General features: G+C 34.4%; 1 protein-coding gene across 1 annotated transcript in view; it reads left to right on the forward strand.

Annotated features, from left to right (window-relative positions):
• Positions 1–3,087: 3,087 nt before the first annotated feature.
• LOC131843318 (mitogen-activated protein kinase kinase kinase kinase 5) overlaps positions 3,088–25,166 on the forward strand; it is a 41,162-nt gene continuing 19,083 nt past the window's right edge. Inside the window, exons 1-2 of the mRNA XM_059191943.1 lie at positions 3,088–3,285; positions 24,956–25,159. Of these exons, the coding sequence (XP_059047926.1) occupies positions 3,175–3,285; positions 24,956–25,159 (315 nt within the window). The 5' untranslated portion in view covers positions 3,088–3,174. The remainder of the gene's footprint in view (positions 3,286–24,955; positions 25,160–25,166) is intronic.

The following is a 25,166-nucleotide window of genomic DNA, read 5'->3' on the forward strand; positions in this document are numbered from 1 at the left end:
GCCTATTTTTTTAATCACAATTCTGTTTTTACAACTAGCAACATTTATACATTTTGTTTAAGGGCAAACTCAGGTATAATTAGACAATTATAACATATTTATAATGTGTTTATGAATTATGATTTTTGTAAAGACTTTATTTAGTGTTAGAAATTACTTACAATAGCTTCGTATATATAAGACAGTTATTTATTTCATATAAATGTCTTGTCTTTTATTCATGAGGTATTAATTTCATTTGCTGGTAATTTGACTTAATAGTTTTCACATTTCTATTTTTTCACATTTCAAATTGTAATTGTTGTACTTTCGGATGTAATAGGATATGTCGTTGTGTAATAATGAATATAACAAGGCAATGACTCAATTAGCGAAACGCTTACAGAATCCACAGAGGTATAGGCTTTTCACAAAAATACTTTGAGAAAAGCTTGTAGATACACCGATATGTTTAATCTGTGCATTCTTAATAAAATTGAAGAACAGTATCTGTTGTACCTATTAAAATATACATCACAATAGTATAGACTGTTTAAATATGATTGATTCAAACGGTATAGTGCAGGTATTGGAATTTGTATTTAATTTCATTGGAATAAAGTTAATTGTATACATTTATGATGTATGTTTTAAAAGCCGTAACGCCCTGGAAGTTTAAAATTTCCAATCGCTTAAATAGCGTTTAGCCTTCACGTATAAGTCAAGACGTTTGTTAAAGTGCACTTAAAATGGAATGAACCAAAAGATATATATATATATATATTATTATATATAATTTTATAATAAAGTGTTAGAAGTTTATTGTGTAGTCGGCGTTAAAACAAATTTTGTATGACGTTACATGGAGATGCCGGCCGGAGATATTGCATTGTAATAAATATACCATTTTAACATTATACTTCCGTTTTATTGTACTCTGGTACTTCCGTAAAAGTAGATGAGTCGGCTTCACATATAAAATAATAACATACTGTAACATCCCTGAATTCGCACAGCGATATGTCCCTGTAAGCAGAGGTTGTGTTATGGGTACTAGATGATTGATGTAATAACTTAGTTTTTTTTTAAATACATAATGTACGCAGAAAATATCCAGGCTGCTACAAATATTAATACATGTGTTTGTACTGTACGAGGAAGCGAACATGCGACCATTGGAAGCAAAGCAGAGGTAATATGATGGAATAGTGCTTCCTACTGCTAATGGTATAGCATTGATGAGCAATGATATAGTTGTGAGACTGGTTCATCATTCCCTTGCCTTTATACCATTACTTGTCGGCCTACTTTCAATAAATGATAATGGAATAATCCTGTCGATTTCACTAACGGTATACACCATATAGGCATAGCACCAGTGAAGGATAATGCGATGATGAACTCAGGTCTTTTAGCCCATCTTGGCAAATTCCACAGGAATTAAACATTACGGGTTATGTATATCTACACAAATCATGTACCGCGTGGAGGTCAACCTCAAATAGTGCATTTGTGCCACTATACTAGACCCCATATACGATACATATGAATAATCCCTCTCCTATTGCCGTATTGAAATCGTTCATCCAAATTGGCCTAACTGTCCTTTCACCTGTCAATTTGTCAGCAATAGTCAGCATGTAGCTCCTAATTAATTACAATTCCAAGTCACTATAAAACTGTATAAACTTGTTTCTGATCTTGTTTGACTGAAAAAAATATGTAAATATTTATGACATAGCATAGACACAAAATATGACAACGATGAAATGTTGCCATATTATGTCGTAAAATATGTGTAGTTCTGCGAGTTTTTGATTATTATCTGAATACACTGTATATTTGATGTTTTTTCTCACTAGAAAAAATAACTCTATGATAGGGGTTGTGGCATAGTGGTATACTGTATTGAGTCGGGACTCCCAACTTACAATTAAAACATTGTAAGCCAAGACCACTTTATGTGTCTATTTATATTTCTGACTGGCTCTCAGGTGAAGGAAACACTCGACACTAGGCTCGCCTCCTGCCACTGGGTTTAAAGCAAAGAGTAAAGTAAATGTACCAAAGTTTAAACATACTAGCGAATTATGGGCACACAACACTTAGTGTGTTGCGTTCACCATGACGTCGACATATGATAATGTCTTTGATATGCCTCTGAAGGTCTTGTTTAGAAGTATCTGTTTTGTAAGTACTTACCTGTCTTTTCACGATACATCGCGGGAGAGATAGTGCTTGCAATCGTGAGGGATTACATTTAACTTTTTTTTGTTTACTCCTTCGCACGTGTTTGCGTGTATTGTGTATGTTACTTCACTTTCTTATGAAAGTGAATGAGATATTTTATTTTCTATTTCACACATTTTATTTTCCATTCACGTAAGATTTATAAATTGTCCATAACTCTATAATTATGTTTTTGCTCCATAGTCATTTTCCAATTATTTATTAAAAAACTAGCCCCGCACTCCGACTTCACACGGGTGTACATGTACTATACATATAAACCTTCCTCTTGAATCACTCTATCTATTGATAAAACTGCATTAAAATCCGTTGCGTAGTTTATAAGATCTAAACGAACAGATACTGAGCGTGACTTCATTTTATAATATGTAAAGAAGGCACAAAAGCACTATTGAGGAATGCGGGAAAACGCTTACTGGGACACACGCGGTCTTTCTCGTTCTCTTTGTCTACATTTACATGCACTTTATTTCGTATGTGAAAGCCTATTCCCGCGTAAAAGAGCGTACGTGTAAAGGCAGTTAATGTCGTACAGGTTCGCCCATCGCCTAAAAGTATTTTCACAAAGGGGAAAAACGCAATGTATAAAATATTTAACATGACTAAAATTGATACTATGTAATTATAAATAAATATGTAAAATTCAAATTTTACTTGATGTCATTGTTTCCTTATTTTGTTAGGTAAATATAAATAATTATTATATATTTATAATTTGGAGGCGTAGTGATTAATCATGTTTCATTTTAAAATATTTGTTATCTTAGTAGGAATTTTATTTAGTTCTTGGCTACACTGAGAATGGCACTGTGGCAAACGTCAGTGACAAATGTCGGATATTGTGTTATAAAAAAATAATTAATTTGTCGACGTTTTGTGTTATTAATTATGTGAATAATGAGATTAAAGTGTAAATAAATGTTAGAATAGTGTATAATAGTGATTATGGCGCATAGTGGTGGTGTCTTAAGCTCGGATATATCTAGACGAAATCCACAAGATGAATACGAGCTTATTCAGAGGATTGGCTCGGGCACCTATGGCGATGTGTATAAGGTAGGGGGCCTTTCTAAACTCTTATTTTCCACTAAATTCTCTACATTCCTAGCTATAGGTCCGATTGATTGTTAACAATTGTGATGTGTAATGATATACCCAAGTAAACTGATTCTTTGCGGGAGCAATGTTAATTTCATATGTCAGGTTTTCGTTCATTATTGCGTTTCGATTTGTATTATCAGTTTATTGGAGCAGGTGTATTTTTGATAAACAACACGTGTATGCGTATGTTAACCTTGGTAATGTAAATTCAGTGTAAAATTTCACTAAACACTTAATATTCAGATCACATTAGCTGCCTCAGTAATGTTGCATTCTATTGTTAGTTTCCTTATAAACAAAAGATAAGGGTTGATTGTGGTTTGTGAATATATTTCTGCCTTTATCACTGTTGTGGGATGCAGACATGTTGAATTTGTTATTGCTATTTATTTAACTTTGGTTATAAAAATACAAGACAAAATAACCAGTTAAAATAAACTGAATAATTTTCCTAATGAAGCAAATTAGAATATTAATTATTATCAGTAAATATCATTATTAGCTGAATATATATGTATACATAGATGTTCAGTAAATCTAACAAATAACAATGTTTCTTTATATTCTTCCTGAGAGTAGGTATGTAAGTTTTAAAGATTAAATAATAAGCTAACATAGACAATTATATAGCAGATAATTATATATTATATACTGTTAGAACGAGGTTTGCAATCGATGTTTAGACTGGCTGGTATGGCAGATGAAGTATGTTTGAATATTTGAAAAGAGAGTGTGTTTTGTCATCTTGTCTGTCGTCGTATTGATGTATCTATAACTTATCTGTATATTGTATTAAATGTGTTTTTATATTATTTTATTTTGATTAGAAATATATTTTGTTTATCTTATTCTACATTATTTACTTGAACACCACTATAGTTACTCTGTTAATGTGAGAAGTTCAGAGGTAACTTCCCCTCACATATACTAATGAGGATTCCTTAAATATTATAGTACTTATTTCCTTACAAATAGTAAACAATGTCTACTTTGGGATAATTTGGTCACATAAGTCTGTGCCTACACTTGTAATATTTCTGTTAACACTTGAGTCCCTATCATTAGTACCTCTCCAGAAAACATAGATTTAAGTTAACTGTAAAATCAGTCTACATTATGACTCCACATCAAAGTACATGTTACTAATAAGCCATGTAGCACACTATCCAATAAACTTACTGATGTACAATGAATAGTACAATTATGTAGTGATACCTCATCACATAATATATAATGCTACAGTGATGAGGTGATACCACCACACTATAAGTTACTCTAAGGCCAGTATGATATACATAAACATGTATATTATACATAAAATACTAATATATAAGGTTTTGATGTGTTCATTACCTCATAAATTTGATATGGTGTTATGACCATGGTGGACATTTGGGGAGAGCAATTGGGAGTGGGTTTAGTGAGGGGAAATTGCAGTTCAGGGGTTGTGGGAGAACTTTTAGCATATTCATTTTTTTTATATTCTGGTAGAGTTTGAAGTTTAATTTGTTAATTAATTATGGCATAATGGGTATACAAGATGGCAATTTAGTGTTTTTAGGGGATAGCTAAATAGCTAATATATCCTCTAAATAGTGTAAGTATGTAATAAAATTATTATGTGTGTGATTTACATACTAAAAAAGAAGCTTAACACAGTATAAAAAAACTAGTGGACATTGGCTGTGTAGTTGGCATTGGTCATGGCCCATTGTTTGAAATTTGACTAGAATTATTTGTCATTCAGTAAAACTAGACAACTAATGTTAATTTATTATCAATTTGACTACAAACTTTAACAATAGACACAAGAATGCATAAGAGTGTATGTGTCAAATACAAACAAATGGTAGTGAGTTTAATGGTTTTTAATGATTTAATGTATTTTTATGTATAATTTAATAAACATATTAGTATTCTGCATTCCCTTTCTATTTTTACTATAAGTTTGCAAAATTTCATACTCCTCCATCCATACAACTTTCTTAAAAAAGGGTACAAATGTTTTTGCTTCACATATTAGTATAATATAAATAATCTTTATTCTAATAAACTCAATGTAAGCACTGTCATTTACAGTCTTCAGTCAGTCTTGTTTGTATGGCAATTTTTTTGTTATTCTGTCACTAATTCTGAATGCAAACTCATCACAAGAAGAACGAGCAAGAACTTGTCTATTGCACTTTTAAAAAAATGTCAATACATTTTAAAAAGTAGGTAGTCAAATTCAACTTCAAAATCATTTATACATGTAGGACATTTTAGCCACTTACGAGCATGAAATTTTTACATTATAATTTTAATTTTTCATACTCATCTAGTAATTACATAATTAGCACATAATCTTACCTTGTTTTTATTTGATAACTGATTTATTAATGATAAAGCTGTAATATTATGTAATAATAGATAATCAAATATCAATAACAACAGTATTAATTTGATAGTTTAAATAACAATTACCAGATACATACAACAGTAATATCTTTGCAAAAATAAAATTTATGATAGCAGTGAGTATTTTACATCTAAGAATAGAATAGAATAGAAAATCATTTATTCAAATAAACTTACATTGAAGCACTTTTGAATAGTCATTACATTTTTTTTTAATCTACCGCTCGTTCGGAAAGCTGTCTCATCACAAGAAGAATACAAATAAACAAACATGTACAAGCTCATTTGAAAAGAATAAGAGCTGAGTCTTGTCAATTCTTAGCCAGAAAGCAGCTCTTATGAGGACTGAGAACTCATGGTAGAGTTTGTCTGAATTCTAATATATTACAATTCATGTAGCTCTATTACTGTTACTGTGTGGAATATAAGTTTGGTACTAAATTATGTTTTGTTTTTTGAAATATGAATGTTATAACGGTTTAGGCTGGGTACTAATGGTGGATGTTAAGATGAACATGAGGGATTTTTTTTTTTTTATACCACAGGTGGGTACGGCCCAGATATGGACGCCTGAAACACCAGGGACTAATTCACTAGTGAATTAATTTGATAATTGATGGTTTATAGTGATGGTTTCCAGGCGGATCGTCTGGAGGACAACTTAAAATAGTACCTGACAATGTTTAAACAGAAAATTAATATTACGGTAATTTTAACTGAGTAATTATAAATACAATAAATTGAAAAAGAAGTTACAACACTTAACTTAAAAACAATGAGACCTACATTCATAATGTTTAAATTTCTTACTGTAAAAGTTTTTGTGAACATCATTATGCAATTAGCATTTTGTTTTCAGTGTTACATAACAATAGAAGTATATACATTTTGGTATCCTTATGTTACATATTTAGACAGCATTGTGGTTTTTTTTTTTAATCTAAAATTTATTTTGAGGTTTTTGATTTTAGCATTGTAGTGATTTACTACTCCAACTTATGTACTAAAGGTTGTCAGTTCAGGTCTGGCCAAAACTAAAAAAAATAATGTTAATAATGTCTGAGCTCAGTTGAATTAAATATCAACAAAATATCTTTATTCCTGTATGTTCATTATAGTCAATTGCAGTCTTGTGTTATGTTAAATCTGCTGTCAGTTCGGAGTGCTTTCTAGCTAATAAGAACTAGCAAGAAACTCAGCTCTTACAGTAGTTTATTTCTAAACTTTATTAAGGGTATTGATATTAAATAAAGCAAAAAAATTGAGACTATAGTAGGCCCGCAACCTACCACAAATGCTGCGTTCACCACAACATTGTCATTATTTTATGGATGACTAGCTGTCTAGGCAAATGTTGTTTTGCCTTAAAATAAAAATAAAAATTTAGGGGGTGGACTACCCCTAACATTTAGGGGGATGAAAAATAGATTTTGGCTGATTCTCAGACCTATTCAATACGCTCACAAAATTTCATGAGAATCAGTCAAGCCGTTTCGGAGGAGTATGGGAACGAAAACTGTGACACGAGAATTGTGTATATAAGATAATGGAATGATGCAACCGCCCTAAGAAGGCGGGCTGATTATATAATGGACTGGATAACTATGGACAAAAGCAGAGAATATTGGAAAAAGATGGAGGAGGAGGAGACCCAAAGATGGGTTCATATTCACAAATAATATAATTTTATAGTATAGTAGGCACATAAAGCCACCTACATTTCTTTTATTAATTAATGTTTTTTATCTGTATCTCATGTATGGTATGTTAATTGTTGAATAAAGAATTTATCTATCTATATACATGAGACAGAAAAAAAAATGTTTACTTTTATTTGGTAAAACTGTATCCATTAGGATATGGAAATATTTATTAATATTATTATATTATAAACTGGCCTCGATCATATTCCGTTCCCTTTATTGTGTCTAAATGCGTTCTACAACTGCAAACGGTTATAGGACACGTAATTTCTAAGTTCATTAACACCTATGGTCAGCCGAATCAACATTACGGAATAACCATGAGTCACCATGAATCCTCTCAATTTGAATTAATGAATGCCACAGATAACCTACTAGCTGTTACTAGTATATACTATTTCAAATCTTCCTTATGCTTCTAAACTAGTATATTAAAGAGGAAAAACTGTTTTCTCTACATTCACCACTGTTATCCTAAATGGGGTAGCCAGAGGCATTGTCAACTGTCGATGTTATTGGAGAACGGGGTTGTTAGTTATGTGGACTGTTGACGCCATTGCAATATGCTACGTCAGGTTGGCCTCCACGCGGTTCTTCCTGGAAACCATTGTGATATATTCCGGATGAATTTATCACGATGGACTAAATAACCTGATCTTATGTTCATCTTATCATCTTCCATTGATGCCCCGCCAGCCTATACCGTTAGCGCAGGTGTGTACATCATTAGCAGTGCACATTTGCCATTTCAATTATATAAAAAAAGACGTGTAAAGTTTACAAAATGACAGACAGACGGACGAGTACGTAAGCCTTATTTATAATTCACGCTATGTGCTTCCTGCGAATTAATACAATGAGGCCCCATCACGCCATCGTGGCATCAAGGCCGGTACAGATTAACCAGGGGTCTGAAATGTTTTACACGAATCGTAAAAGGTCATTCAAGAATTATGTGACAGGTTATTTGAGGGGGTCAAGTGTGACAATGTATGACAAAGTATGATAAAGGGTTGGCATAAACTTCGTGTAAATAATGTAACGAATTCTGACGTGAAATGTTACAGCACAATTTAATTTTAGAATTAAAACGATATTTTTTAAATGTGATCAACTGTGACTTGGGAATGGGAAGGGAAGGGAAGGGCTCATCCATCTCGAATAAAAGACCATATACCTCCGACTTTACTTTACGATCGGTGAATTCTATGAAATGAGATGCAGTTGACCGGATACTAACGAAATCCTCAAACTGAAAGTGCACTTTTTTAATAAAATTAATAAAAAAACGTTTAGTGACGTTTTCGATCTGTGAATTCTATGACGTCATATGTACCACGTGGCGCAGTCGACTGGATCTAATGAAAATCACAAGAGCGAAAGTGCACTTTGTTTACTTTTTAAACTCTCCCATTTTTGAAACAATGTTTTATTTTTATCGCGTCTTTTATATTTTTAGTTGTAATACCAAAATCTATTTATAGAAATGTTAAGTTTCAGTTTTTTTAATGCATGTTGATGGAACAGTGCATCCGGCAGCGTTAACGGTATACACTGGCAGGGCACCAGTGGAGGATGATAAGATGAGCATGAGGTCAGGTCAGTTAGCACATCCTGGCAAGTTCACCAGGAATATATCACGATGGTTTCCAGGGGAACAGTGTGGAGTTCGACCTGACTTGTTATATTATTAGCAATGGGGTTATTAGTCCACATTACTAACAATGCCCTTCCCCCCTAAGTTTAAATTGAGCCCAACCATGCTGTGTGTAACATTGTCTGTCTTCAGTTTGATGTCTTTTAGTGCCTAAACGAGTGAAATTTGGATCCTACTAAAATCGGACGTAGAAACAGATTGTATGATTAGAATGGACATAGATTTTTCTATCTAAATAACAGTGAACGAAGAAGTTATTGAAATCTAGAAGTAATCGTTTATCGTTTATAATCTAGACATTTCTATGTAGATTTTACATATCTTTCTAAGTTAGGTCGCAAATAAAATTCTGAACGCATTGTAAATATATGATAACAATATTTGAACTCAAACTGTTGAATATATCTGCTTTAAAATTGAGTTACAAATGTATACATACACATACATTGTAGATTAAATAAACACCTGTAAAAAAAAAAACAAATTCATGTAATAATAGTAATAATACCCTTGGACAATTCGTACAACGCAATCTGTTGTCTTAAATAGTACCCATAACGTAAGCAGAGTTTGTGTTATGGGTACCTACTAGACAACTGATATAAATATTTAGATATATTTTTTAAATACATATAACTTTGATATATTATTTAATTTCAAAGCAGTACTAAGTATGCCAGGTCAGCTAGTATTAAACAATATATAATCCATTAAAGAGATTTATACAACAAACGTTACTTATTAACCTTTTTTTTAATTCTATAGTAATTAAACTTTATGACTGGTATGGCACGCCACAGTCGGGTGGGTCGACGAACTGCACTGTGTCACGACACATGTAAATATTGCTGACTGTACACGCGAGGTCGTGCCTACTTGTATCGCAAGCATTATTAAAGTTTGCATTATAGTGCTGAGACCGGACGACCCGTGCTGACGATGCTCGGTTGGCGGATCTCCAAAGACGGCGGTAGCAGCTAATGCACTTGAAACTGATAATGTGAGCCCACTCTTATAGAGAGTGAATAGAATAATGATTATTTTTTACAAGATAAACAAATAATAAATAACCCTAGACTAATTAAACAGCGATTTAAATCTAATCCCACTGTAAGCTGCGCTCTGTGATGAGTACTAGACAACTGATATAAATACTTGATACTCTTCTTTGTAAATACATACATAATATACATAGAAAACATCTAGATTAATACAAACAATCATACTCATGAATACAAATGTTTGCACCGAGGGAGGAATCGAACCCGCGACCAATCGGAAGTAAAGCGGTGTGCTAAACCGCTAAACCACCGTGGCCGTCACAAATACGTCTCATTACTCTTTCTTTGCTTGGAATGAAAGAAAGAAAGTTTTTTTTTGACAACCATTACATTCCTGCATATTCATATAAACAATAAATAAATTAGAATGTATTTGACGGCCTCGGTTTAACACACCGCCTTGCGATGGTCGCGGGTTCGATTCCTCGCACGGCACAAACATTTGTATTCAGGAGTATTTTTGTTTGTATCGGTTTGGGTGTTTTTACGTATAATATGTATGTATTTACGAAAGAAAACTATATGTATTTGTATCAGTTATCTAGCACCCATAACACAAGCTTTGGCTAGCTTAACTTGGGTCTAGATTAGAGTTGCCAGATTTTTTTTTCGGCCTATAAGGTAGAAATGCTTATAGGCAAAAAAAATATGGGAATTTAGTTTCTTACACTGGACAAATAAAAAACAAAATTATATACTGACATTCTTCATTTTTCTATATATTTTTCTGAGGCGTCATTAACATAATTTTGTGGGTTTTAACATATTTATAAAAATCAATACAATTATAAACGGTCATCAACTTGCTTTTTATTAAATTAGAGCTACAAACGTTGCGTCTGTGAGTATTTTTGTCTAGCATAGATCGAGCGATTTAATAATAAAAAACGGAGCACGGTTCGAATACGGGACAGAGTCAGTCCCGCCGGGACACTTTAAACTAAGCTTAAAATACGGGACGTCCTGGGAAACACGAGAGGTCTGGCAACGCTAGTCTAAATGGAGCTGTATGAATTGTCCTGAGATTATTATTATTACTATATCTCATCATCTAATTGTAACACAGTTTATAAAGCAACCTGTTTTGCGGCCAAAAAAGGTGAGAAAGGTGTGGGATAGGTTCTTGTATAAAGTTTCTCTATAATACAAAACCTCTGGTAAATGTGTACTCTATGAATGGGAACAACCGAAGGGAGGAAATTCATCCCTTGACGGTTGGCCGCACTATGCCGGCTCGCTAAGTGTTTTAACACGCTACACCTAGCGTACGGGACCCAATGTTATAGGAACGGCGAAACAGGTCATAGAATGGTCCATTAATTCCATTAGATTCCACTGCTACAGAACTAGGTGTGTCTAAATCGGCATATTCGCCATTTTAATCCAGTTTATATCATACTAACTGTACTCGCGGAATCGGGTGGAATTTAACTTTAATTTTCTAAGATAAAAGTAGCCTAAGTTACTCCTTATTACATCAGCTACCTGCCAATAAAAGTCCCGTCAGAATCGGTCCAGCTATTTCAGAGATTAGCCGGAACAAACAGACAGACAGACAAAAATGGTAAAAAATGTTATTTTGGTGTATGTACCGTATTTATATTCATATGCATATAGTAAAAACGGTTATTTCAATATTAGAAACAGACACTCCATTTTTATTTATATGTATAGACTAGCCGTGCCCGTGCCGACTTCGTACCACTATCGCGATTATCTTTTAATTTTCCCCGTTTTTGCAACATTTTTCACTGATGCTTCGCTTCTATTGATCGTAGCGTAACATTATATAGCCTTCCTCGATAAATGGACTATCCAACACAAAAATAAATTTTCTATTCGAACCAGTAGTTCCTGAGATTAGAGCGTTCAAACAAACTCTTCAGCTTTATAATATTAGTAAGTGTAGAAGAGGAGTGTGTACGTACATGCAAAAAAATTACGATGTAGGTAATCTTCAGTATTCGTTTCATCTCTATTCAGAGAACTTGCGTCTCCCCTCATCCAAGCGAGATAGTAATATTTTCTAACGAAATCTTGTAAATATTTACGTTCCGCTTAACTCGGCTTACTCTACAGTAAACATAATCATATTTTTCGATATTCTGAAAAATCAAGTTCTCAGATATGTGTAATTCTAAAACAAACTAAAGAAAATCTCCTTAGTTTCACTCTAATCAGATTTTCTTTAAAGAAGTTTATTGGTGTTACTACGTTGATATTAGTTGCCTTATACTGTGGACAAAATTTCATCGAGTTTATTTAGTTATTGTAGAAAATGTTCTTAGTAGCAAGTTTTGTATGGAGAGAGGTAATTAATATAGTATACTGTACATACTATATAGCTGTACATGTAACTTCGTCGAATAAAAGAATTTTCTAAAATAAAAGTAGCCTAAGTTACTCCTTATTACACAGCTACCGGTCAAAAAAGTCCCGTCAAAGTAGGTCCAGGTATTTCAGAGATTAGTCGGAACAAACAGACAGACAGACAGACAAAAATTGTAAAAAATGTTATATTGCTATCGCGCTTGGCTGAGGGGAGACGCAAGTCCTCTGAATAGCGATGGAACGAATACCTAGACCGAAATTTTATTGTGGTTGTTAAATAAAATTATTATTAGCTAAATTTTATTGTGTGGACACGCTACTTTTAACTTGTGACGTAATGTATAGAGTATAGATAGCCCATTAGTGAGTATTAACATAAAGTAAATCGCATCAGAAGAAATCGTAAAAACTGGTTCTGCTCAGAAAGTCCATATATATATTATAACATTATTATTATCAATTGGGTAGGGTTGTCATGCTTAACACACTCTCTTTTGAAGTAATAAAATATAGTATATGTATTGACTCAATTTGGTTTCCTAACCTCGTACCTCACCGTATTTTGACCGACTTCCGTAGGTCAGAATTTGGTACAAACTTGTATGAACTGAAATTCAATGCAGGAAACTAGGTTTCCAGCATTATGCGTAGTTGGGTTCACATTGACTGGTTTGTAATTATTGTGTCAAGAAATTAATAAATTTCTATTAAATTCTATGAAAATGGTCTTATTCGTGACTAGGTTTCTATAGCGAACTATACGATAGCTGGGTCACGTCTGGTGGCCCCACTAAAGCGCTGTGGGCCGTAGTTAGGCCGTAATATATTTACTTTATAGCTTACAAAGTAATGCTTTATAAGACCAAAAATCAAAAGGCTCGTATTTGTGGGAGATTCCTCGAACGGTTGACATCCCTGTTACTGCGTCACCGGCCGAGAAATTATAATTGGCTAATGTCAAGCTACATGTCTTAATTTGTCATTATTTGTGTTGGACGGTAAAGCAGAAATTCCTCCATATTATCTATATTAATATTACGAATTTGAAGAGTTTGTTTGGTTGATTGCGCTAAACAAGAAGTACTGGTTCGTACTGAAATAATCTCTTAGTGCTTGATAGCCCATTTATCGAGGAAGTTTGTAGCATATATAACATGACGCACATGTTATATATGCTATTAACACATGACGCTACGGCAAATATGATCGGAGTATCAGGAAAATAACTTCTTTCTCATTATGAAAAATGTTTTTTTATAGCATAGGGGTCAAACGAGCTTGTAGCTCATCTGGTGATAAGTGATTACCGCCGTCCATAAGCACCCGCAAAACCAGGGAAATAGCAAGTGCGTTATCGGCCTTTTAAGAATGAATAATCTCTTTTCTTGAAGGTTTCAATCGTATCGGTTCGGAAATACTATTGCTGAATGATGATTCCACAATGTGGTTGTACGAGGTAAAAGTTTCTGGAAAAGCGCACGATGGAGGACCGCCGCGCCGTTTTAGTTTCTGGCGGGTAGTGCGATGGCGAAATTCAGCATCTGGTATTAATCCGAATGGTGCTAAAATGGAGATTTTTATGTTACTGCGGGTAAAATACTTTTTTTCTTTATAAGTGGTTGAAACTGTTTGTGACCTTTCCTTATTCTATTTAATTGTTTCGTCAGTAAATTTTGCTATAGTTATAATGATGACATAAGGATAAATATCTAGAATTATTAATATAATTAATCAGGTTTTAATACGAATAATTTTATGGAAAATAAGATGTTCTGTTCCCTCGACGTTTCGATTAGGTCATCATCTGCTTCTTCCTTATCCATTTATTTGGGGTCGGCGTAATATGTTTTTTTCTTCCGTTTATCCCTGTTCGTAGTCTTTTCGTCATTTACTCCCTTTCTTATCATATCTTCTTTCACATGATACATCCATCTCTTTTTCGACCTTTCTTCCCTTCCCTTATAACCATCCACATTTATATTCGGTGTGTGCTATAATAAATGGAGATTGATATTACGACGGCTTGAGCCGAGGTTAGAACCCCAAGCGTGCCCTCAGACTGGTCGTTTTAGACAAGCAGGAGTTAGTCTTCATCCGTATGACGCAACTACGGCCAATGGCATCCTTTTAAAGTCCTGTGGAATACAGGCCACTTATTTAGTCTATGTTATAAATTTCATATTTCAAATACCAAATTCTATTCTGAATTGTGACCTTTTGTTGTTTCTATTGTTCCTTTTCGGTTTCCTTTCGTGGTCCTAGTTAGTGCTGTTTGTTTGTTTATTTTTCTAAAATAAAAGTAGCCTCAGTTACTCCTTATTACATCAGCTACCTGCCAAAAAAAGTCCAAAAACAGAAAACAAACAAAAATTGTAAAAAATGTTATTTTGGTGTATGCACCGTATTTATATTAATATGCATGTAGTAAAAAACGCTTATTTCAATATTACAAACAGACACTCCATTTTTATTGATATGTATGTATAGATGTAGATATACATCTTACGACAATTCCTTGGTTTCCTTTATCGCCCACATCCTGTATGTCATGTCCTATAGTTTTAATATGTACTAAAAGCAAAAGTTTAACAGTAACCATAGTTCTAGAACTCTGAACTAAAATATTACTAAAACATATATATTTGTCCTCTCACGTATAGAGGCTATTATGTGAAATGAATTGAACAGGGAAGTGGAACTTATCCTTTAGTATCTACGTCAATAGACGCACCCTAATCAAGTCTCAAGAGTTATTGTATTATTAGATAGATCGAATCAAATATAGTGAGAGGCTTATTGTTCCCAGCACACATACAGACTGTAATTCTAACAATTATTATATTGAATTTTATGTCGATAACATTAATACTAAATTTAAAGATAAAATTGCCGTTCATAAGAATCCTTTAGAATAGAATAGAATAGTCACAGTTATCCTTCTTTTAATCTACCGCTCATTTGGAAAGCTGGTTCACCACAAGAAGATCATTCTTGTGGTGAACCAGCTTTCCAAAAAAGCTTTCATTCATATGAATGAATGAATTTTAAATTTCATTTGATAAAGTTCCATCCATTATAATAGTTTTACTTACATATCTTTCATGTACAGACGGCGACCATAATATTGTTATTATATGTATAAATTGTTTTAGTTGAGTTGAGTTTTAATAGATTTTTTGTAATAACACCGAAAATGTTTTCATAAAATTCCATCATGTTCATATATCAAATGTCGATTAGGTATCTCAGCGGGGCACTATGAGAGATTACATATATCCTATCTAATTTCTTAGTAGCAAATTACCTATATATTTTATTTCAGGTCATAACATCATATCTTAATTCTTAATAATGAAACTTTACAGTCATATAGCTTATGCATAAGGGTAATTTACATAGGCTATATTTTTTGTTGAAAGTTAAACGGGGTAGAAGCGCGGGCACAGCTTGTTAATATTATAAACGCGAAAATTTGTAAGTACCATATGGAGGAATTTTTGTTACTCTTTCATGCAAAAACTACTGGACGGATTTAGATCAAAATTTACAGTAATTTAGCTTATATATCACAATAAATACAAGCTATAAATTTCACGCAAGCGAAGCCGCGGGCATAGTTAGTAAACAATATTCCTGTAAGAGGCGCTCGGTCCTTATTATATCGAATTACATGTTACTTTGCGGAAGTCTATTTCATTATTTAATGGATTTATATTATTTGGTTTAATTTCGCTAACATTAGCATGTGTGAGATCACACATATTCAGTGTGGAAACTTGACCATCACTACTGGAAGCGTTACGATACGACCTTCTCTATAGGCGAACAAATTCCGACCGTTATTGGATCTACAGCCTAAACGAGACATCATCAGGCAATGAATAGAGTTCGGATATAGCTTGAAAGCCTATTCTTGGCTATTCGGGGACTAGACTACGACTTACGATATTTAAAAGAGAGAAAAAGAAACATAAGAGCTTCTTTTTCTCTATAGCCAAGTTAAGGACTCTATAGGTGTCCTTAGCTTGGGTCTAGATAGCGCTGTGTAAATTGTCCTGAGACATAATAATAATTATTATTATTACATACTATACTAAGTACTATTAAAATTATTTATATAACAATCTAGGATTACGCTCTCTCTGATTGATCCCCCCATTCGATTCAAATGGGCATAGAATTTACAACGGCCTGCGTCAAGGTTCGAACCCAACCCCTAGCTGTGCCATCACTAATGTCAGGCGGGAGATTGTCTTCAGCCGCTCTATAAGTCCTTCCTTTGGTTTGGAGCGCGAACTAGACTAGCGTCCTATCATCCGGTGAAGCTGTAAAGGCTAGCTGCGGCCAACAGTATTAGAGTAGTCTGAAAAAAAACTTCGATTAAGTTGTTTAGAATAACCTCTTTGAAGGCAAATATATTTTTAATTAGCGCTTGTTAAATCGTATTTCTAATCGTCTCGTCATTTGTCGGGGTGGCTGTGTTGGAATGCATATTGAAATAAGAAAAGGGCTTGTGGCATGAAAATTTGTCGAACCGAAAGGGTACGATGGTTTTACATTCCGGCCGCGTGCCCTAAACTCACATAGCGTAGCTAATTTCTGGAGCGGCTTTTTTTAAACATTTATAGGGTTCTATCTCGTTAGCTTTTGTATGACTTGAACCATTTTTTTATGTAACTGGAATGGCGTACTTGACGGTTTATATGTATTTTTATTGGGTTGTTTGGGCTATTGTCAGGTGCCTGTACCAACTGTAGCACTGCGACCTACGTAGATCTATTGTGCTCGCCCTTTTACAGAATTCGTTACTTGACCCTGACGGGTCTAGCCGTCAGGGACAAGAATTGAAGGATTTTCTTAGGAGCGATGGTTTTTATCTCCACGGGAAAGTGTTCCAAAGGAGATATTTCGTTTATGCATGAGTAGGCTACAACCACATAGGATGCGTAGTGGCGTTTCCTCTAGCAAAATCTGCAGATTTTTGACAGAGTTTATATGTAAGTGGTAACTGTAGTCTGTGTACATGAACAGCACCACGTTATGTTATACTCATATGACGTGGTAACCCTTATGCCGCAGTTATTCCACTGTCATATTATATAATAGGAGATAGAGACCCATACAGATGATATGATGAGCGTGGGTCTCTATCTCACCAAATTTTTTTATCGAATTATAAAACCTTCAATAGACTTTCCACTCGCTTCAGTGGTGGAAGGTCTATTGAAGGTACAAGAGGTGTGTAAGATCCGTATTCACTACAAAACTTCACGGTGTAATTACGAGCCTGGTATATTGTTAGGGCGACCTATTTGGGCTCATTTGATTGGCACGCTGCCTCCACTACTTACCTACTACGTACGCTAGTTTGTGATAGACATTGTATAAAAAAAACACGTGACGATAACGCTGCGTTCCTTATCAGGCGAAATCAACCCAATAAATTCGAAAGCAAACGAAAATAGAATGCAACCGTAACTATATTCGGTAAATAAATAATCAATTTCGCCCAAACCGATATAGGTGGGTACAAATGTAGGTCAATGTAGATAATTAGGGACACTACAAACGCTCGACGAGTCGGAGTCGGGAGTTCATTTATAATTGCACAACGCGGCAACAACCTCTAATTGCGTCATTTATAAATTAATCTAACCAATATCATGGACGTTGTTATTAGGACCAGTGGTCGCGCAGTGGTCGAAATTCGACCATAATTACTCTAAATATATATAACTCAAAGGTGACTGACGTAGTGATCTATCAACGCACAGCCCAAACCACTACACGGATCGGGCTGAAGTTTGGCATGCAGGTAGATGTTATGACGTAGGCATTCTCTAAGAAAGGATTTTGATTAATTCTATCCCCAAAGGGATAAAATAGGGGATGAAAGTTTGTATGAAACTTTGTCAATTTTAAACCGATCGGGCTGAGACTTTGCATGCATAAAGCTACTATGACGTATGTAGGCATCCCCTAAAAACGATTTTGATAAATTCCACCCCTAAGGGGATAAATTAATGCGAGCGAAGCCGTGGGCAAAAGCTAGTTGAAATTATAAATTTGAACATCATTAAGGTTGTATTTTCAAAGACTTGCTTCATGTAGAAAAGATTTGATAACAGTACTGAAACAAAGCCTGATACGTTGATTTGACAATTAACAATATTGACAATATATTTTTTTATCTATGATAATGGAATGGACCACCCGCCTGCGCTAACGGTTTACGCTGGCAAGGCACCAGTGGAGGATGATAAGATCAACATCAGGTCAGGTCAGTTAGCCCATCGTAATAAATTCACCAGAAATTTATCACGATGGTTTCCAGGGGAACCGCGTGGAGGTCAACCTGACATGGTGCATTGCTAGTAATGGGGTCATGATGGTACACATTACTAACAATCCCCTTCCCCCTATTGACAATATTTGACAATATTTTCAAATTTGAAATGAAAGTAACAAATTAGTCAACTGAGTGTTCTTTATGTATTGAAGCTAACACTAGATAGTGTTTTATTTCGGATTACTGTAATGCAGTTGGCCGCAGCTGGCCTTTACAGCTTCACCACACGATAGGGCGAGTGCAGATGACACTCCAAACCAAAGGACTTATGGAGCGGCTGAAGGCAAACCCCCGCCTGACGGATACGACTTTAGTCTGAGGGCACCGCTAGGTATTCGAACCTCGGCTCAGACCGTCGATAATTTCGATCCCCGTATGAATTGGACGGGGGATCGATCGGATGAATGGTAGCGTGTGTAATATTTGTTTATTGATTTTATGTATTTTTTTATGCATAATCAACATAAAAAATGACCATTCCGCACTTCGTGACAAGTACGCGCAATTTTCCTAAAGGGAATATGTGTTAATAATGTTCACATATTAATATCTTATTTTAATATTATTAACGCGAAAGTTTGTGAGTATAGATTGATGTTTGTTACTCTTTCACGCAAAAACTACTGAACGGATTTTGGTGAAACTTTACAATAATATAGCGCATACACCAGAATAACATATAGGCTACAAATTTCACGTGTGTGAAACTGCGGGCACAGCTAGTAATGATATAAAGTTAAATGGTTTAGTACGTCTGTTTATTTACACGGGGTAATATATGAAACTATCTATAGGTTTTTGACAAATTCTTTATGTTTACGGTAATAAGTACTATTGTATTCACTTTCTCCGACATTGTTGCTCGACCTTGCCCGGCCATCATACATTGTCAATGCTAACGCGAACCGGTTTTATCTGGTTTGTTTTGAACTGTCATACAATGAGTCATTGTTAATCATACATGTGTTATCACATACATGTTAATTAATCTTTGTTACCGGCAGCATATAGGCAATGAAAAAGAAAGTATTGTTTTTTTATGTGTCTTAACAAACAAGCTATTTGTCCTCCCTGTTGACGGGTCCAGTGGTCTAGCGGTTTAACAAGGCTTACTTTCGATGGTCACAGGTTTGCATCCTCGCACGGTGCAAACATTTGTATTCATGACTGACTGTTTTTATTGGTCTGGGTGTTTTCTATGTATATTATATAGTGTTTATAAAAATACGTCAAACTATTTATATCAGTTATCTAGTGTTAACGTAAAGGCAATGGAACGACATTAAAGAGTTATATTTACATTATTAAAATTAACAAATTATAATATTGAGAAATGCTATGGATGCCAGCAGCGGAGGACTGATCGTCGTGGAGATCTTTGTGGGAGGCCTATGTTCAGCAGTGGACGTCTTCCGGGCTGCGATGATGATGACGATGAATATTAAGAAAATATTAAAAGAGCTGTATTTAACAGTATCTATGTTCTTCAAGCTTTATTTAGCTTGGAACTAGATGGCGCTGTGTGAATTGTCCAGGTTTATTATTATTATATACTAGCTTTTACACGGACTTCGTACGGTTCAATTGAGATTTGTTTAATGGATACAAGTTCATTGGTTTGTATTTATATACTCATTAATTAGTGTTATTGTACAAAAATTAATTATTATTATTATTATAAGCTATTGGTTTTCATTATAATAAGAACAGAATAGAATAGAAATAATTTTTATTATTTTATTCTTATATGTAATTTAATAGTAGCACTTTTGAATAGTTATATTATTAATTCTACCACTTATTCGGAACTTAGACTCATCATAAGTTTGAGCAAGAAACTTTAGTGTTGCTATTTTAAGTAAATGTTGTAATATACTATGATTATTATGATATAGTGGCAAACATATTTTCTTTTATTCTTTCTTTTTTTCACTCTTTCTTTATAAAAACATTGGCATTCCCAATATCACGCGACCCCTATAAGATGCGTCACCACTTGATCATTTCCGCTGTCTGACGCCTCAATAAAACAAAGAGTTGACGGTTTGCGTCGTAAGTTGGTTACCATATGTTGGTACAACTTGTTTATATGTATGTTGAATGGGAAGCAAGCGAACGGTCCGCCTGATGATAAGTGGTTTCTTACTTCCGATGGTCGCAGGTTCGATTCCTCGTACGGCACAATCATCAAATTCATGAGTATAATTGTTTGTATCGGTCTGGATGTTTTCTATGTATAATTTATTCTTTAATGCACAATATAACTTGTACAAAGCGAGCTTAATGCCGTATGGCATTCTCCACCAACTAACCTTAAGGTATACAGAATGCGTTGTGGGGCAGTTATGATGCATGATGATGCTTTAAGCTATATAACACTGCGCTACGACCAGTACGAGCGGAGCTGCAATGAAACTATTGCAAAAGGTGGAAAAATGAAACGCAGGCGAAGTTGCGCGGGTCCGCTAGTTAATAATTTTTTTTTTTAAATTTGTTTTGGTACAAACAGTCATTACAATTATAATTACAAATATATATATATAGATAGTTGATAGACAACGAGTACCGAAAAGTATTTAGTAGTATTATATTAATAAGTAGTGTTGACATAATGAGCCTAGATGTTAAGGTTAGAATTTTTTTTGACATTTTATATTTTACTATAAACAGACGATACAGTAACATGAAATATAACAAAACAATTATAACATAGACAGTGAAGAAAACATAATTATGAATATAGTAAACAAAGAATACCCAAGTACCTACATTACAATGTCTGGAAAGTAACTAAAAATATAAATAATAATATTACCTGTGCTTATTGGTACCAAGGCAGTCAATAATTCTGATTTGGTGTTACGCATAACAGTACATGTATGCGCGTTGTATATTAATAGAATTTATCACCTCTGCCGGTCCACTTTATGCAAGGCACGATTTACCGTTGTGTTTTGATGTCATCGGGCAACAAAACATATGGTTTAAGGTTTTTTTATGGATGATAATGGAATGGTGCACCCGCCTGCGCTAACGGGGCATCAATATTTCTATTTGCTGGGGCATCAGTGGAGGATGATAAGATGAGCATGAGGTTAGGTCAGTTAATCCATCGTGATTATACATATAACCAGGAATTCACGTTTCACCTCCATTCAGGAATCACGATGGTTTCTAAGGGGAACCGCGTGAAGGTCGACCTAACATGGTACATTGCTAGCAGTGGGGACACTAAACCTTATTACTACCAATCAAAACGCAATATTTATTTATTTTAATTTCTTTATTTAACCTCAATTTATTGATCCTTTTAAAGTGTATGTTTATCTGTAAGTGTGTAGAATAGAATAGAATAGAATAGATCTTTATTGCTAACTGTGGTCTGGGTGTTTACTATGCATATTTTTTATAGATGATTATGGAATGGTGCACCCGCCTGCGCTAACGGTATACGCTGGGGCATCAGTGGAAGATGATAAGAGTAGCCTGAGATCAGGTCAGGTCAGTTACCCCATTGTGATTAAATAACTAGAAATTAATCACGATGGGGCCAGTGGGAACCGCGTCGAGGGTTGACCTAACATGGTACATTGCTATTGCTAGTAATGGGAACACTAAACTCCCTTACTATATACCCCGATAGCGTATACGGTTAACTCAGGCGGGTGCATCATTCCTTTACCATCCATTAAAAAACAAGTTGTGGGGAGCATTATTTAACTACATTTATTAAACTATTCGTATATCTTGATACATATGGATCTAACCGTCGTCTGTTGATGATTAACATGTGGTTATTATGTTTAAAGATAATATACGCATCTGTACAAATAAACAATGTATACATGTAATAAAAATGTAACAAGTCGCTTCTGTACGCGCAAGATATATATCTATATATATAAAAATCAGGGATGCTATGGATATGAAATTTCGGATACGGATAGGTTTCGGATATAGGAATGATTATTATACCGGATACGGATACGGATATGCAATTGTATCGGATTATCCGTTAGTTTCGGATAATTTCGGTTACGGATATTAATTTTTTAAGGAATTTCAAAAGTAATATACAAATGGTTACATAACGTGTTCCAATTAGGCTCCGCCCCTATCTGATATTGTCCGAAACATATATTTCGGATTCGGTTACGGTTATGGATATTTTTTTATATCGGATATCCGATAGTTTTGATTACGGTTACGGAGATTCCTAATATCACTGATAAAAATGAATTACTCTTCGTTAGTCTCGCTAAAACTGGAGAACGACTGAACCGATTTGGCTAATTTTAGTCTTAAAATATTCGTTAAAGTTCAGGGAAGGTTTAAATGGTGATAAAATATGATGAAATTGCATGTAAAATAGTAAAAACAACAATATTATTTTCCCATACAAACTGCTGATAGCTGCCAAGCGTTCAGAAATTTATTGCGTAACTAAACTTCAAAAAACCTTTGGCATATTTAATTTTGGGAGGGAAAGGAGTTCGCGGAGTCAGCTAGTATATATTTATATGTCCCTAGCCAATGAACACACCGCCATCTAGTCCCACAGTAAGCAAAGCTTGTGTTATGGTTACTAGACAACTGATATGAATATCTTCTTATATATAACTAGCTACTCGCCCCGGCCTCACACGGGTGTACATGTATTATATATATAAACCTTATTCTTGAATCACTCTATCTACTAAAACAATCCGCTTCAAAATCCGTTGAGTAGTTTTAAAGATTTAAGCATACATAGGAATGGACAGACAGCGACAGCGACTTTGTTTTATACTATGTAATGAAGATCATCCTGACAAATTTCATTTACATAGGTCCGTTCAGCAGTTCAGTTGTAAATACATAATAAAGTGACAGACATATAGACACGCTGTTTGTTTGTTTATTACTATGCATGAACCGCTGAACGGGTCGTAATAAAATATGACGTGAGTATAGAATAGAATATGCTTTATTTGCATTATACAATGAGAGAATAGGTACAATTAATGAGTAAACTATATATATATATTGACGGCCTCGGTGGTGTAGCGGTTTAGCACACCGCTTTACTTCCTATGGTCGCGGGTTCGAGTATATGTCTATTTATATAAATTTCCTAGTACACATAACACAAGCTTTGCTTACCGTGGGACTAGATGGCGCTGTGTGAATTGTCCAAAGTTATTTATTTATATAACTAAATACAACAAGATGGCCTTATTGCAGAAAGCTGTTTAGATACATTGTGTCACGAGGACTTACATATATATACATATATTATCTCAAAAAAGCGGATGACACCGCGCGTAATAGTAGTGGTATGCTATATATATAAATCATATAAATTGACTAGAGTCTGGCAAGAACCTCATCACTTTTAGTCCTCATTTAATTTATCTCGATGACCACGTGTTTGCCAGATGGTAGCATAATCGCATGAGAGACCACATTTCCTTATATATTTTCTATGAATAATAAGGATGTTATTTATAAACAAAACCGGTGTAGCAGTAAACTATGTATTCCTATTTAATTCTTCAACGTTGATGCCATCATGCATTATTATTATGCTAACGTTATAAATATTATGTATTAATATTATAAACGCGAAAGTTTGTGAGTATGGATCGATGGATGTTTGTTAATCTGTCACACAAATACTACTGAACGGGTTTTGATGAATTTTTAGTGATATAGCTTATACATCAGAATAACACAGGCTATTTCTTGCTGTGAAAAAGCGGACACAGCTAATGAATTATAATTATGGTATATGATATTTTATGTCAATAATTATTTCTACCTAAATAATGTGTTAATAATTAAACTTGGAGAATTCACACACCGCTATCTAGTCCCAAGTAAAGTAGAACTTGTATTGTGGCTACTAGACAACTGATATAAGTACTTAATTACACAAATAAATATTTAATAAATAAAAAAATATCCAGATAAATACAAAAAACTTACTTATGAATACAAATGTTTGTACTGTGCGAGGAATCTAATCCGAGACCACTGAAAGTATGGCGGTGTGCTATATTGCTAAACCAGCGACATCGTTAAAACAAATGTAAAAACAATTAAAATATATTTTAAAGTGATTAATTTTCTCGTTCTCCAATTTCAGGCAAAAAGACTGGACGGCAGTGGTGAGCTTGCTGCCATCAAGGTGATAAAGTTGGAGCCGGGTGATGACTTCGCCATCATCCAGCAGGAGATCCTCATGATGAAGGACTGCCGGCACCCAAACATAGTGGCATACTACGGCTCCTACCTTAGAAGGGATAAGCTATGGATCTCGATGGAGTACTGTGGAGGTGGTAGCTTGCAGGTTAGTG

Source organism: Achroia grisella, unplaced genomic scaffold (assembly GCF_030625045.1).
Source record: "Achroia grisella isolate CSIRO2021 unplaced genomic scaffold, CSIRO_AGI_Agris_v1 utg295, whole genome shotgun sequence".
NCBI lineage: Eukaryota > Metazoa > Arthropoda > Insecta > Lepidoptera > Pyralidae > Achroia > Achroia grisella.